The sequence below is a fragment of the Dermacentor andersoni genome, chromosome 2 (genome assembly GCF_023375885.2).
Source record: "Dermacentor andersoni chromosome 2, qqDerAnde1_hic_scaffold, whole genome shotgun sequence".
In the NCBI taxonomy this organism is placed as follows: domain Eukaryota; kingdom Metazoa; phylum Arthropoda; class Arachnida; order Ixodida; family Ixodidae; genus Dermacentor; species Dermacentor andersoni.
This window is the reverse complement of record NC_092815.1, coordinates 136,774,152-136,789,569: the sequence shown is the minus strand read 5'-3', so window position 1 is coordinate 136,789,569 and position 15,418 is coordinate 136,774,152. Positions and strand designations below refer to the sequence as shown.

The window sequence follows — 15,418 nt, the reverse complement described above, 5'->3', positions numbered from 1 at the left end:
TCGGGGGGGTGCGGGGGCAAACCTCAACACTTAAAGACGCCTAGCACGTCATTTGAGCGGTGGGAGGTACAGCTGACCGGCGATACCCTGGCGGGACAAGAAGCTCTCGTCCAGCAAGTACGTCGAGCAGCCATGGCCACTGGAGTCCTGGAATGAGGACACCACCCACTCGACCTCAAGCTCAACTACCTCGATGGTTCGAATAAATGTTTTTTCTCTCTCTCTCTCTCTTAGTGGCTATGATGTTGGGTTGCTGAGCACGCGGTCGCGGGATCGAATCCCGGCCACTGCGGCCGCATTTCGATAGGGGCGAAATGCGAAAACACCCGTGTACTTAGATTTAGGCGCACGATAAAGAACCCCAGATGGTCGAAATTTCCGGAGCCCTCCACTACGGCGTGCCTCATAATCAGAAAGTGTTTTTTTCACGTAAAACCCCATAATTTAATTTCCTTACAGAAATTTACAACCTCGTGTCAAAAACCGCCAGCAAGCGCTCGCTCTCTCCTTCGCAATGTCGTCATGCACCTACGTCGCAAGCTACCAAGCCAACCAACGGATTTTGGCTGAGTTCGTGATATCGAGAACAGCGTCATTAATACTAGATTTGCTAATTCTCTGTTAAATAATTTACTATGCAAGTCTGCAATCTTTAAAAAAACGTATTTCATCTTTGCCCTTCTGGTCTACACACACGCCATGTGCGCGTAGCTGCGTCGGCTGAGTGTGACCTCCGAGATCGCATCGTCGTAGATACTGCGTAGAACACATCATTGGGTCGCATTTAGAAGTTAATGGCGTTTTTGTTTCTAAGCCACATCACTTCGGAAAAGGCGCTCATTGTTCGTCCTTTGTTCAACGGTGCGCTAGCTACTACATTTGCACAATATAACACGTCTTTTTTTAAAATTATTTCTGACCTCGGGGCATGCTTCACATATTCGTGTTCACAAGAATATAACGTTTCCTTTTTTTTTTCCTGCTGCTTCAAACTTCAGTGTGAGTGAGCCAAACCACAATCTCTAGCGCGTACAGAGCCATGCTCAAAACTTGGTGGCATGGAATACGATGCTAGTTGCATTGCATTCCATGGTCGCGCCACGAGGTGCCGCGACCAGCCCTCTCGTCTTCGAGATGATCAAACCACGTGCGTCGACTGGCATGTGTAAGCAACGTAGCTCCAGGCGCCCGAGCTCTCCCATCCCGCATCGAGAGAGCGCCACACATGCCTGAACCGGATGTATCGTCGTAAAAAAAAAGTTACGTTACGAAAATGTCCACTTTCTGGCCGGGGCAGTGCCCGGGCCCCTTGCCATCCTTCCTGTACGCGTAGCTTCCAGCGCGCTAGTGGACTCGAAAGATATAGTAAACTACAAATACTTTCGCGACCGGAATGAAAACATCTCACGGGTGGTTGCGGCATACATTTTGCTCTAAATATTTTGCAGACAAAAAAGAAAGATTGCGGAAACTTCAAAGTACACAGCGCGGGGATCATAGAAATGATGTGACGCGTTGGAACAAGCGTACAGATAAGTATTTATTCATTCACTGATATGGTGCTCTTTGGCCATACCTGGCCCTTGCGCCACTAAAGAACATTCATTCATTCATTCATTCATTCATTCATTCATTCATTCATTCATTCATTCATTCACTGATAAGTCTAGACAGCTCAGATAAGAGAAAAAAAATGCTAGAGCGGGTGCGATGGCAGTGCACATTGCACTACGCATATTCGCAGCAGTTCACCAACGACATAAGAGATAGACGAGACCCGCGCGATCTATCCGCAAGCTGCCACGGCTCCAGCACGCAGCGTGCTGTTAAGTCGCGCGCGCGTTCGTTTTCCGTGCCGTTTGGCATTTGATTACGGTGCGTTTCTTCGTTTTCGGGTCTAGTAGTGACGCCCAACCACGGCGTTCGCAGGGTTGCTCATGTTATTACGCTGCGCTTGAAGCCGGAGGAGCTGTAAACAGCGCGCCCTCAATGCTTACGAGCGATTGCAGTACAGTAAAAGCAGTGGGAGAATTAAGCGGTGCGGGGAACGCGAGTGAGAGAGAACGCGAGCAACGCCCTGCCTTGCGGAGACTCGATACTTGCCTTGCGGCCGCGAACGGCGGAAAGCAGCGCACAGAACAGATTAACACCTGACCCTGAACTTGAAGATCACGTTTGTCCTCCGCCCTCACGGGACGTGTATGTGCGACCTGATTCGCGCAATTTCGGCTCACACGATCGATGCGAAAATCCAGCGCTAACGGAGAAACTACAGTGCTCATCAATTGCGTGCATGAATCTTTGTCAGCTTCGACGAACAGCACTAGTATAACGGAGCTTCGATTTTTTGCACGAGCCTCGTTTTCCTTGTGGATCGTAATGAAATTTCAGTTGCCTGTAAGTAAATCCCGTACTTTAATATGTTGCCCTTATATGACGGGCCTGTTGGGAAGCTTGGCCGGATATAACGCTTTCGAGCACTTGAGGAATTTTCACAAAGGTAGTAATTAATCTATACACATTTGCTTCGCCAGAGCATCGGCTATAGGGTCCACGTCTTCTCCCTTTCCTTTTTCTTTTTTTCCTCGCTAAATTTGATCTCAGTTGCGTTCACAGTTCTACCAGGGCAGCGGCACAAGTACTTCTTGTTCGTAAGACACAACTGCAAAGCTCTGGATCGCTTGCACACGTAATTGACTGCTAATGCCGTAAATATACCACACATGTCGGACCTAATCGTCTACGCGTTACCCATAACGTGCCTGTAATTAAACATATATGTAGGCAAGGTACCTTGGTTAGTTCACCGAGGACACCAAGAAGCCTAATATACCACGGATAAAGAAAGGAAAAGAAACGAGGGCTCAGTAATTACTTGCAACGCTCCTAATTATATAGGCAAAGAACACTGAAGTTTTGCCACACAATCTATGTAACGTGAACTCCATTTCGACAAAATATAGAGTTGGTGTACCACATAGTTTTCTCGGGACATCGCCAAGCATAGCTGAAAACGGCGGACACCTTCGAACACATGATGCATATTTCTTTTCTTTTTTTTTCCAGATCTGCAGTTGATGTACACGCACTTCACTTCGTACAGACATTTATTTGCACTAACATCCTCCTCCCTCCCCCCCCCCCGCCCCCCCCACCGAGATTTCCGCTAAATTTCAACTCCGTGGCATTCGCCGTTCTGCCAGGGCAACGAGGTAAATTCTGTGCCGCTCGTAAGACACACTCATAAAACTTCGGAGCGCTTTCAATGTAATTTATTACAAATGGCTCAATCAAACCACACGCTTCAAATTTTGCCTATAGATTGACCATTACCTTAGCCTTGCATTCGCCGAACGTGAACAAGAAGCCTCGTTTATTTCACCGAGGGTGCCGGAAGAAGCTCATGTAACATAGAAAAACCGAAAAAAAAAACAAGCGCTCAATAAATATTTGCCACACTCCAAATTTAGCCAGAAACGTTAACACTTCGCTACACATTGTACCTAATATGGCCCCAATTTCAACTGAATATAAATTTCCTGTAACAGTTTTCTGTGGGCGTTGGGAAATGTAGCTTATAACAGCTGCGTGGCACATTCTAAAACTTGCTTAAGAAATGTTTCGCGAACGCTGTATTTGATCAAATGGCATCTAACATAAAACATAGATTTCCCATTTTCCTTCGTTTGAGCTTTGTAGTGTTTGTAACTATACCAGAGCAGCGGGCTCAATATGGCGCCGATCGTAAAATATATACTCCTAGCACTCCGTATATACCACTGCATGCGCATTTTATTGAAAAACCCTCAATTAATCCACACACATAGAACTTTGCCTGCATGTTTTTCAAGCTATGCCCCTTATTATCTTTATGTATTTAAATGAAGTTTGTTGTTTATTTCACCGAGGACACAGGGAAAACCAATTGCGAAACCCTTATGACGCATAAAAATAAGGAAGAAACGAGATTTCAGTAATTATTTGCAACATACGAAATTAAGCCAGGAACATGAAAGTTATGGAACACGTTGAACATGACATTCTTCATACGTTCCTTGAATTTGAAGTTCGTACCTCGTATAGTTATGTAAGGACTCCGCAAGATATTGCGCGTTACGGCAGTATGACACCTTGAAGCAATTTATTCAGATTTCTTGTATAAAAAAAAAACGCCGTGTTTGGTCTAACCACATTTAACTGCGCACTGAAATTTGCCATAGATGTCTCCCCCCCCCCCCCTCCCCCTCCCCCAGTTTTCGCCACATGTGATCTTGGAGGCATTTGTAGCTTTGCCAGGGTTGCGTGCAATATTCCGCGCGCTCGTAAAACACGATTACATATATATGTATACGCTTAGGAGCACCTAAATACGTGATTTAATGTGCGTGCTGCAATTAACCCCAAGGCTTTGAATTTCGCCTACGCACTACCCAAAACGTGCCTCTTATTTTTGCCAAATGTGAAGCTTGTGTAACATAGTCCTTTCGTGACACCGAGAAACGTGGCGTAAAATAATAATTACATCCTTTTGATCACTTCCTAAACGATTTTTTTTTACGAAGGCTATATTCAGTTAACATGCATTTAACGTTGCACACAAATTTTACGTAGTGTTCTCTCCACGTTCGATGAACGCAATCTTCGTGCAACAGGGCAGCGCGAGCTCAATTTTGCGCCGTTCGCAAAATACGTTGATAGCGGCCCCAGAGCACTTGCAGACGTGATTTCTTTGGAAGGCCGTAATGAACCCAAACAAGTCAATATTCCTACGAATGAACCATAACGTGTTCCTTACTTTCGTTAAATATAAACAAGTAATGTAGTTTAGTTCGCCAAGGACATTGGAGAAACCAACTACGAACCCTTCATGACGCATGAATATATGGGGAAAATGAGTCTTCGTTAAGTATTTGCAACGCTCCTAATTGTGCCAAGTTCTAGTTCTAATTACACTTTGGCCACATACTAAACTTAATATTTGCTTTATTTTCACTGAAGTTGGTGTCTTGCACAGTTGTTTTACGAATTTGGGAAACATTGCGGATACCAGTGGTAGGACACTGTGAAACGCTTGAATAAGTAACTTTTTTGCAAAGTATGAAATTACCCTACTCTTTTTAAACATTTCTCGTTCGTCGCTAGCAACGTGTTTCCTCTTTCAACAAAATATAAACACTGTGCCTCGCACATTTCTCTGAGAAACCCGAGGAAAAGCAACTACATGCCTCATGTAGGGCATAAAAATTGAATCAGGACCACTGTTCAGTAATTATATTTAAAGCTCCGTAATTAAGGTACACACTTTCGGTACACGTCACACATATATCCACTCCAATTTCTTGCAAATATAATATTTCTGCCGTTCATGATATTCTCATGAATATGGAGTAACTCTTTCAGTTTCTTATAACGCCTCTAAATTGGCCAAAAAAGCGGGTTTAGCAATTTTCATTTAATCACTAATTGACACGCACACACTTAGAAAGTTACCTGCTTATTGCCCCCTAATAGTCCTATAGTTCCTTAAAATATCAATTTGGTAAATTTCAGTTTTTTTAGAAAACCGTGAAACACATAACTTTTGTGAGCGCTTATATAGTCGCATCAGCAGCTTCGCTGTAATAGTAATGGTGTAGTAGTAACGGTAGGTTGTACAAGGAATGCAGCCGCATGTGGTGAGCGTGATACGCCTTGTGCGTGCTGCAGAGGGTGCTGTAGGCCTATCGTGTACAGAAATAACGTAACCAAATGCATCAGTTACACACATTAGAAAGCTTACAGGCTTACGTTAAAGCTAGTGGGGGTATTACTGTAATTTTTTAATCGTGCTCGCTTCCTATTTGTAGCGGTCCCGTTGGTACAGTAATGGTACAATACATGGGACGCGGGCGCCTTCGCATTTCGCCCCCATCGAAATCCGGCCGCGGCAGTCCCCCGACCTCGTGCGACCTAGTGCAGTTGCAAAGATGCGAACGATAATAGCATACATGTTTTCGTCACATGTGGTTTTCGCAAGCGAGCCCTTATGCTGACCGAACTGAAAGACGTTTCACGTCAAAGCGCTGCACAAAAGAGACCCACAGTGTGAGCTTGCGCATACATGGATGCAAGCACAAACTTTTATTTCTTTCTTGGGGACTTTCACGTCTTGCATTGCATTAGTGGTGGTGATTGTAGTGAGGTTAATGGGTGCTTAGGTTGCGCCGTGGTTACATTCGAGACAATGCGGGTGTTCTTGCGCCGCATGCCGCATTGCGGGGCCCTTGATTTCGATTCACGGAAGATAATGCACTCCGCCTATAGCCTTTTCCTTTTTTTTTTCTTCGTACACTTTGCTTTCAGGTATCTTTATCTCGGCCAGCTTCTGGGGGCGTGACGTTCACTCGAGCTGTCCATCTTGTCCGTAGCTTCTATATGTATTGAAGTACGGTGCTGCAGGTTTCGCCGGCCAAAAGAACACGGTAGCCTATTGACACGGCCGTGGTTCATCGTCTTCGACTAAGGTTTGTTCCTTTGTCATTTTGGCACAAAGTTTTTCTTGGTTTGCACGACCTAGGAAATATCCGAGAGTTTTAGATGAGTGTGCCCAGCGTTGGGGGACGCAAACCGTCTGGCGTACAAAAAAGAGCACGAAAGCACGCAAAGGGCCTGCAATGGAGATTGCCGCCTCCCCAACGCTTCAGGTATACGCACTAATATCTATATCTCTGTTGTGATTGCCCTTTTCTTAGAATTGAAAGATATTCCTTGTGGCGACCCCCCTGGTTATATCTTATTGCGCGTTATTTGTTAAGGAGCTCGGTACTCTGTCCGTTGGAATTATCCGCCATGCCGTCGTGGTGTGTGAAATCACCTCATCGCAATCAACTTGGCCCTCGCCATGTGGCAAATAAAAACGAAACCTGCTAACCCATTGCCACCAGTGACTTATAACTCATTCCACTATGTGGGAACGTGCACTTTAGAACCAGAGGTTCCTAACCACTAAGGTATATCATACAAGATTCGCGCTTGTAAATTTGTGTGTGTGTGTGTGTGTGTGTGTGTGTGTGTGTGTGTGCGTGTGCGTGTGCGTGTGCGTGTGTGTGTGTGTGTGTGTGTGTGTGTGTGTGTGTGTGTGTGTGACGACGCAGACTCTGAGAGTGGTGGCAATCGTGCGTGTATTTCAGAGGTCACAGCAGGCACCACTGTAGCAGTCGACAACGATGTTTATTTGTTTCTGCGATAGCGTTAAGGGCCCCGGCCGTGTCGCAGAAAATCCGGTGTCGGCGGGGTTGTTCGTGAGCGAAAACTGTCGAGTATATTTAGGTATATGTGTATGCCACGCATTGCTATATGACATATGCGATATATGCGGGTTATATTGCCACACATTAAATCGCTAAAGTGGCTCATACCTCGTCTTACATCCTTGACAAAGTTATTCTTCGGAAATATTGAGAAGCACAGCCCACAAACAAATGTCATGAAAGAAAACACCGACAGTGCATTCCCTTTACGTTAAATCTTCTCAGACTGAAATACTAAAAGTGCGAAGCGATAACAGCAACCTTAAAATGATGCAATTTTTTCGGCGCGGCTTTGCGCTACCTCCGGGATCAGTCCACGCAAGAGGCCGCGTTTCTATTAGAAAGGTTGCCTTCGTGCATAGCGTTCGCCACCAGCGTCTTCTTGTAAACATTTATTTATTTATTTATTTATTTATTTATTTATTTATTTATTTATTTATTTATCGGAACATTGAGTGATAGTGGCATAAAACAACAACATAACCAGCATGAATAAGAACTAACACAAGTAACTACTACTAGCGAAAAATTGCATCATATTCATATTTAGTACAAGAAATGTACTAAATTATCTGAAAGATAATTCCGAAGTGCGGTAGCTCGTAACAAAGCTGAACAAGTGAATAAGCCGTCATTTCTACCGAATATTGTTAAGAACGGCCCGATGACGTGCAAGTTTTGCCTGCCAGTTGCGACAGCGGGCGTCAATTTTTCCTGGAGCGCCGCCGCAAACCTCTAGCCACGGCGTCCCTAGGTCGACTGTGTGCGGACAACAATACGCGCGTCCTGGTCTCCCCGTCGCTGGAGCCGAGTTTTTACGAATCAGGCTTTGTGCCTGAACCCGCCACCGCGGATCTGATCTACCATGAGTGGGGGAGTTGCCGCGGGAACGTCTACGGAGACCCCTTCCCACGCGCCGACCAAAACGCAAGACAATGGGCAGCCGGCGCGCGCGCTGCGGGGGTCAGCTCGGGGAATAAAATGCCCCTACGGTGCCTGGTCGTCTCACCTACGGTGCCTGGTCGTCTCGCCTACGGTGCCTGGTCAACTTGTCTACGGTGCCTGGTCGAACGTTTCCGTCACCTTGGGATCGATTGAGGACCGAGTGTTTATAAACAGCAGTTGTGCGGCTGCTCAGGACACTCTCTGAAGCAGTCATGTTAGACTGATGTACTCTCTCAAGCAGTCATGTTAGACTGATGTACTTTCTCAAGCAATCATGTTAGACTGATGTACTTTCTCTCGCAGTCATGCTAGACTGATGTAGATACTGTAAATAAACCCGTATTCTTCGTTCTCGATGAAAAGCAGTCCTTCCCTTCATCAACGTCCTCAGCGTGGATAAGTTGGACGACGGCACGGGCCAGCTACCTTCTAATTCATGCCGGACTCCAATCTTGACAACGGGTTACGAGCGATGGGATTGAGCCTCCAATCCTAACAATATACGTTTGATGCTGAGGCGATTATGAATGCGCCCGGACGTATGCAATGGTTCTCGAGTTGCTATCGGGATGGCATTCGGTTACGCACCCTTTAAAACAACTTCGGTGTAACTCCTCTCACAATGAATGTCGACGTTAATGCGATTAGCATTGAAGCAAACTAGCGACACACCCTGCTGCCACCGGCGAAACGCGTCATGGGTTAGGCTAACGGCGCCTATAACTCAATGGCGCAGACTTCGAACGCTGAGAAATGGTAGCAGGTTGAACGGCCGTTTTCCCTGACTTAGGGATCTAGGGAGGACATAGTGTATTTAAGGAGCCGTTGGCGGCTCCTCAGTGTGGCTTCCTCTTTGTCATGTTAGACTGATGGGCTGCAACGTTCTCATGTAGATACTGTAAATAAATCCAATATTCCTCGTTCTCAATGAGAACAAGTCTCTCCCTTCAACAACGTCCTCAGCGTGGATAAGTTGGACGACGGCATGGGCAGCTACCATCTATTTCATGCCCGACCCCAACCATTACAAGGTGCGTGAAGTTCCCAAAAACAGTTGATCCCATTAAAAGAAGCAATATCATTTATGACTGTGAATTGTGCGGAAAGCTAAAAGGTTGTCAAGGCAAGATGGCACTAGTGGGCCTGGTCAAAGAGTAGATACAGCAGTTAACGACACGATCCAATGCATTGGAGTAGTCAAGGAAAAAGGCGGTCACCTTGAAGGATATAATCCAGTGAAAGTTAGTGGTAAATTCCCGTAACTGCGTATCAGATAACAAAGATGATGAGAACGCATGTTGATTAAAAGAAGGAAGTAATTAGACTTGAGGCGGTCACAAATAGTATATGCAATAATATGTTCCAGTGCAAGGTATGTGGAGTGCAATAGTATGTGCACTCAGAATAGCTTGTTCCACAGAACAACAAGCAGCAGCAGCAACAACAGCAACAAACTTTTTCTTAAGTAATTTGTTTATAATTGTAGCTCTTAAAACGCTAATAGTGCAAAAACACAAAAATGCGGCGGAACACATCTGACGATGACTGTCGATGGTAATGGCATTGAACTATACAGTGACACAACGTATTGCCACCGCCGAAACGAGTTATGTATGAGGTGTCTACTGCAGCGGGATTCCTTATTCGTGCTTCCCTGAGAACACCCGTCGCCATCTAGCGCCGCCGCCGCGAAGCCTGCGCTTGGCCTCCGAAATGAATGGTGCGCCATTGCGTTCGACCGCTGAGAAACGCGTTATGCTGCAACTGGGATTCTCTCTCGCGCTTCTTTCTGGACACGCCGCGCCATCTAGAGGCACCGCCGAGAAGCGTGGCTCGCCGGTTCCTGCGGACGCTGAGAATTGTTCCCTCGCTTGCCGCACACTCAGCGGCACGTACTCAGTGACCCAAGCTGGCGAGAAGTTAATTGAAGAGCGGCACATTCCCAGTGCGCTCATGACGCAACCTCATGTTGCTGTCCTTGAAGAACACTTGTGACGTGGGTTCGATTCCGTTCAGCATCGGCTAAGGTACATTTTTCTTACTGTAAAGTGGTACGTTCCCATAGTTAGCCAAGTTATCGTCAAAGAGGTACATTGGAGACTAGAACAGACTGAGCGGCACATACCCATTGCGCCAAGTGGCGTTAAAGTGTTTATTCGAACAGCTACCGTAGTACAGCGGTGCCAACCAGTCCCGCATCTACAGTCACCCATGTCGGCATGAAATATATTCGTTGAAGTGCGGCACGTATGTACGCAATGGCGTATACTCAGTGACCGAAGTTGGTCCGGTGCTTGGTTTCGAACCCTGTCAGCTCGGCACAGAAGCCCGATGCGTTAGCCATTCGACCACGAACTAGCCAGTGACGCACATAGGTGGGAAAACGGTTAGATACATTGATACAAACATGCATAGCTAGATACATAGCTCTCGGAAAGTGCGTGAAGTACCCTAAGAATTCCAGCACATTAAAACAAGAAATCAGCATCCACCGTGTCCGATAGTTTTTCTTTTTTTTAGCTTTTATTTTTGCAACAATGCCTTCACGATGCTTGCGCCTCAAAGAACTTGAGAATAAGTCGGCGTGCGCGGTGAATGCCCGCTGTTGTCGCAGTAATCGAGTTCAGTGATCGAGAAATTCATGAAGCCCGCGATTTCTTTCTTTAAGACTGTTTTTACTGGACCGGACATTCCTTCGTGGCTCGAGTGCTGTTCTCACAAATACATTACTTCAGACGATAGCATGCATGATCTCTTCCTGTCGGTGTTTCACGCAGCTATCGGTGACGAAATCGAAATCAGTCTGCCATGCCTTCATCGAAGAAGCCCACAGAAGAAGAAACGGGCAACAAAGACCTAGAAGAGGTATGTTTCACACGTTCTAATGTGTCTCGCAGATCAAAATTAGAAGGAGGCACAAAAGCACAATCCGCCTTAAGACAGCAGTCATTCCCTCTGATGTGAACGCCATTATGCACAATTTGCTTGGTAGATATATCCAAGTGCTTCCGAGTATATCGCACAATAGCCTCCAAAATAGTGTAATATGCAAGCATACGTTGGACTTATTTCGCTCTGAAAAAGGCACGTCTATGAAAATCTGGTCACACTCGAGATCAAACACTCTGGACGTTTTTTTTTTTTTTTCTTGTTTTTCTGCCTGCTTTATTTCAACGATACCGGTGTCAATTGACCCGACCCAGCGGCAAGAATGGTGAGAGTAGAATGTGGAATAAAAACAGAATTAGGAGGTAGTTTGCGCGTGTATATTATCACAAACAAAACGGGCATCAGTCAACAAATATAGTGAGAACAATTGCAGTTGCTTGCATAAAGATGCAGAACCCGCCGTTAACTTATGTATTGGGTTTGGTTGCCCTCTAGCTTATGAATCTCGGACATATGAATGTTTCATCTCCAAATTATTGAATGGTGACAAAATCACGCGTTAATAATATTGTAAAACAGAGGTGGGCATTCTGTGGTACGATAGCAGTTGTCTTCGCTGCACTGCATATAGCTTCATGAACTTCTTGAACCAGTCATGGTAGCGCTACTGATCTGTCACTTCGACATACGACACATTCGCATTATTCTTGTTCGATAAACATCACTTCACTGCTATGGATTCGCGAACAGCAGTCGCCCTCAGTTATTTTAATTTTGCGTGATAATTTGCGTGCAGTGGTTCTGTAGGGCAAAACTACAAATTTTGGTGATGTTTCCTACCTCAGCTCCTCCGGGAAAGTATTATATAAGATCATAGAAACAGAGTTATGTCAGAATAATTGGATGAAGTGGTAAATGTAGTACGGCTGCTACCTTTCTCAGAAATGAAAACAACCCGCCCTGGTTGCTTAGTGGTTATGGTGTTGAGCTGCTAAGCACGAGGTCGCGAGATCGAATCCGGGCCACGGCGGCCGCATTAAGATGGGGGCGAAATGAGAATACACCCGTGTACTTAGATTTAGGTGCACGTTAAGGGACCCAGGCGGTCCAGATTTCCGGAGTTCCCCATTACGGTGCGCCTCATATTCAGATAGTCGTTTTGGCACGTAAAACCCCATAATTTAATTAAAACCAAAACAAACTCCTAGTCAAACACATCTTAAAGTTAGTTCTTCTCGTAAACCGGTCTTATACGATTCGGAAAAAGTACCTGCTTAATAATATTACACGTGCAGCTGCTTGCATCAGTATATGATGCATATACGTGTGGATAGAGAGTTCGTTTCTCTGGTTCGTTCAGATAAAAGCGTCTTTCGTTTTAGTGCAAACGTACAGGTATACAGGTTTAACGTCTCATGCATGGCAGTTCCTCACCTTCCCCTTTCATCCGGAATTGCCGCGTCATCTGGTGGCACTTGAAGTGTGCAAAAACATTTTGAGTCGTCGGTTGCAATGCAACACTACGTCTCACACAAGTCATCAATTTTCTCGAGAACGAGGGGCAAAATAATTATTGCGCGCTTGACGTATATTATCGCCCGCATATATTGCTTAAAGTTGCAACAGAAGATTTTAGGTTATCAGTTTTGGTTTAACTTTGATCAAAGCTATTGTCCACGGGAATGGACACAGGGTCTGAAGAGACTGTGAATGGTGCAATAGTGTATTCAACTTGCAGTAGAGTGGATACCACGATTATGTGGCTGTACACCGCTGGCATCACGTACTAATCACACGCGCTTATTGTTATTTTTTAACACTTCAAGCTCGTTCTGATCAAACGCGTATGCAGAGGTAAAGTTAATATATTAGCGCATTTCATGGTATACTTCACTTCATGCGCATTCATTAAGCCCCCAATACTTCTAACCACATGCAGGGTGTTTTCTAGCTCCACAAAAATGTGGCTGCTACCACAGTTCTAACCCTTGATCTAAACTACTTGGTGAGGCGGCGATTACTCCTACGAGGGATCAGAAATGGTTAGTTGAACAATAAACGTAATCACACAAATTACCGTTTTAATTAATTACTTGACAGCACATATTAGCAGTCAACGAATTGTACCTAATAGGTATGCAAGGCATATCGACTTCGAATGAATTCTGAGGATGGCACAGGTTTCGGAATATTCGCCGTCAAACTTGCGGGAAAAATGCAATGTTGTTTGGGTTGACGCTGGCATGGCTTGGCTCGGTCTTCCGCTCCACCAATTTGTGGGAGGCGGCGCAAAGCGGTAGCCGCCTTATAACCACGGTCTACTTAGGCCGGCCAGCCATGGTGCAGCAGGATCTCGGGAGCGGCTGCGGCCGCTCAGGTCGAGCGCGCTAACGAGTTCCATTCTCGCGCTACCTGCGTGGGAGCCCGTCTTCTTCTTCGTCTACTTTTGAGGCGACAGTCGCGCCGCTTCAGTTCTTCCACTTTTCTAAGAAAACGCTGCTTTGCGCCTTGAAGCACAGAAGTAACTGGAACGCCAATGCATTTCGTCGGACACTTTGTTGAAATATAATAGCTCAAAACTGGCGCAGTCGTGATAGTTTGTTCTAAGTCGATGTGACTTGCGTACTCACAAGTTACAATTGGTAGATTGAAATATGTACCGTAACGTAAATAATTAAGAAGTTCATTAGCGTAATTGTGTTACTTATTGAAGTAGGTGTTTTGATTTCTCGTAGAGGTAATAATTCAGATCAAGGGTAAGAATTGTGCTATCTGCCATAGGCATTATATATATTTTTTTACTTTGCTACAGCTAAAAAGCACCCACCTTGTACTCTATAGCACTTTCTTACGTTATGCGTTCATGTGCTTTCACTGCAGACGTGCAAGCCCGGACCTGCGTACACGAATGTCTACAGAGATTTCGAAGGTCTGTACCTCTGCTATAGTTTCACGGATCGAAACATGCGCTCTGCTCTGTCCTACAAACCACTCGATGGGGACGTCTTTGTAGTGAGCTACCCGAAGTGTGGTACAACATGGATGCAATACATTGTTTACGGCATATTCCGCGACGGTGTGCCCCCTGCGAACCTCACGGAGTTCATGAGCATGTCTCCGTTCTTGGAGCTTGTGGGAGCCGAGAGCGCACAGGCTATGCCACGACCAAATGCCATCAAGACTCACCTGCCGTTCAACAAGCAGCCTTACTCGGCCAAGGCCAAGTACGTCTACATTACCCGCAACCCTTACGACTGCTGCGTGTCGTACTACTATCACACGAGGGACATTCCAATGTACCGCTTCGAGGACGGCACGTTCGACCAGTTCTTCGACATGTTCGTCGAAGGGAAAGTGGAGTTCGGCGACTACTTCGACCACCTCTTGTCCTGGTACGAACATCGAGGGGACAGCAACGTGCTTTTTGTCACTTACGAAGACCTCAAGAAGGACACTCGCGGTTGGGTGCTCAAGATAGCCGACTTCCTTGGTAAGGAGTACGGAGACAAGTTGAGGCAGAGCCCAGATATCTTCGAGAGGATTATGGCTTCGACTAGCGTCGACTCCATGAAGAAGATTAACGCCGAGATGAACGACTGGAGCAAGGATTTGGCCAGCGTTCCCCTGGAGACGCTGCCTGAAGGGGTGAAGTCTTTTGTGGAAGCCATGGGGAATATGCTGGAGAAGCCATTCAAGGGAGAGTTCGTGAGGAAAGGCATCGTGGGGGACTGGCAGAACCACCTTTCCCCGGGGCAGGTCGCGAGAATGAAAGAACGAATCGCACTCAAGACCGCCGGCAGTGATGTCATGGAGCTGTGGAAAGACGTGGGCCTGCCCTAAATATAAGTACAAGTTGGCGATTTTGCCTTCTGGGGGACGAAACCTCTGCAGCACGACGAGATTGGTCATCTATGCCTTCTTTCCTCGATAGAGCATGCAGTAGCTGGCTATTAAAGAAACCTAATCTTCCGCATTTGCGAGTTCTTAATCTAAGTTATAAGGTTACTGGCACAACGCGAAGTAGTTGTGTAGACTTTGTGCCCACATTCCACGTACTATATCACGGTTGCTTATGCTGTCAGCGATATAGTGCGCAAGAGAGCAAATTACTCCTGTGGTGACGGATGGGAGTATTTGCAACCACAGCGAAGCAGGTACAGTGAACACGATTGCGGCCTCGTCAGATTTTATGATTGACATCTTTTTGGGAACCAAGTTAAAAGCACACGGCTAACTTTATTCTGTTAAGCTCGTTTTACTGTGTTTATATGTATGCATACCTGCATACGCAAAGT

The 15,418-nt window shown here is 45.9% G+C and overlaps 1 protein-coding gene across 1 annotated transcript; it reads left to right on the top strand.

The window, feature by feature from the left end:
* Window positions 1-10,195: 10,195 nt before the first annotated feature.
* Window positions 10,196-15,111, top strand: LOC126540039 (sulfotransferase ssu-1-like). Its single transcript, XM_050186842.3, has 2 exons — window positions 10,196-11,099; window positions 14,004-15,111. The coding sequence occupies exons 1-2, from the start codon at window positions 11,043-11,045 to the stop codon at window positions 14,961-14,963; spliced, it is 1,017 nt and encodes a 338-aa protein (XP_050042799.1). The 5' UTR covers window positions 10,196-11,042; the 3' UTR covers window positions 14,964-15,111.
* The last annotated feature ends 307 nt before the right edge of the window (window positions 15,112-15,418 follow it).

What these genes read in the sequence shown, in the direction of transcription:
- LOC126540039 (XM_050186842.3), top strand. Translation starts at nt 11,043, where the DNA reads ATGCCTTCATCGAAGAAGCCCACAGAAGAAGAAACGGGCAACAAAGAC. An exon ending in GCAACAAAGACCTAGAAGAG is followed by an intron (nt 11,100 to 14,003) that starts GTATGTTTCACA and finishes CTTTCACTGCAG; the next exon opens with ACGTGCAAGCCCGGACCTGC.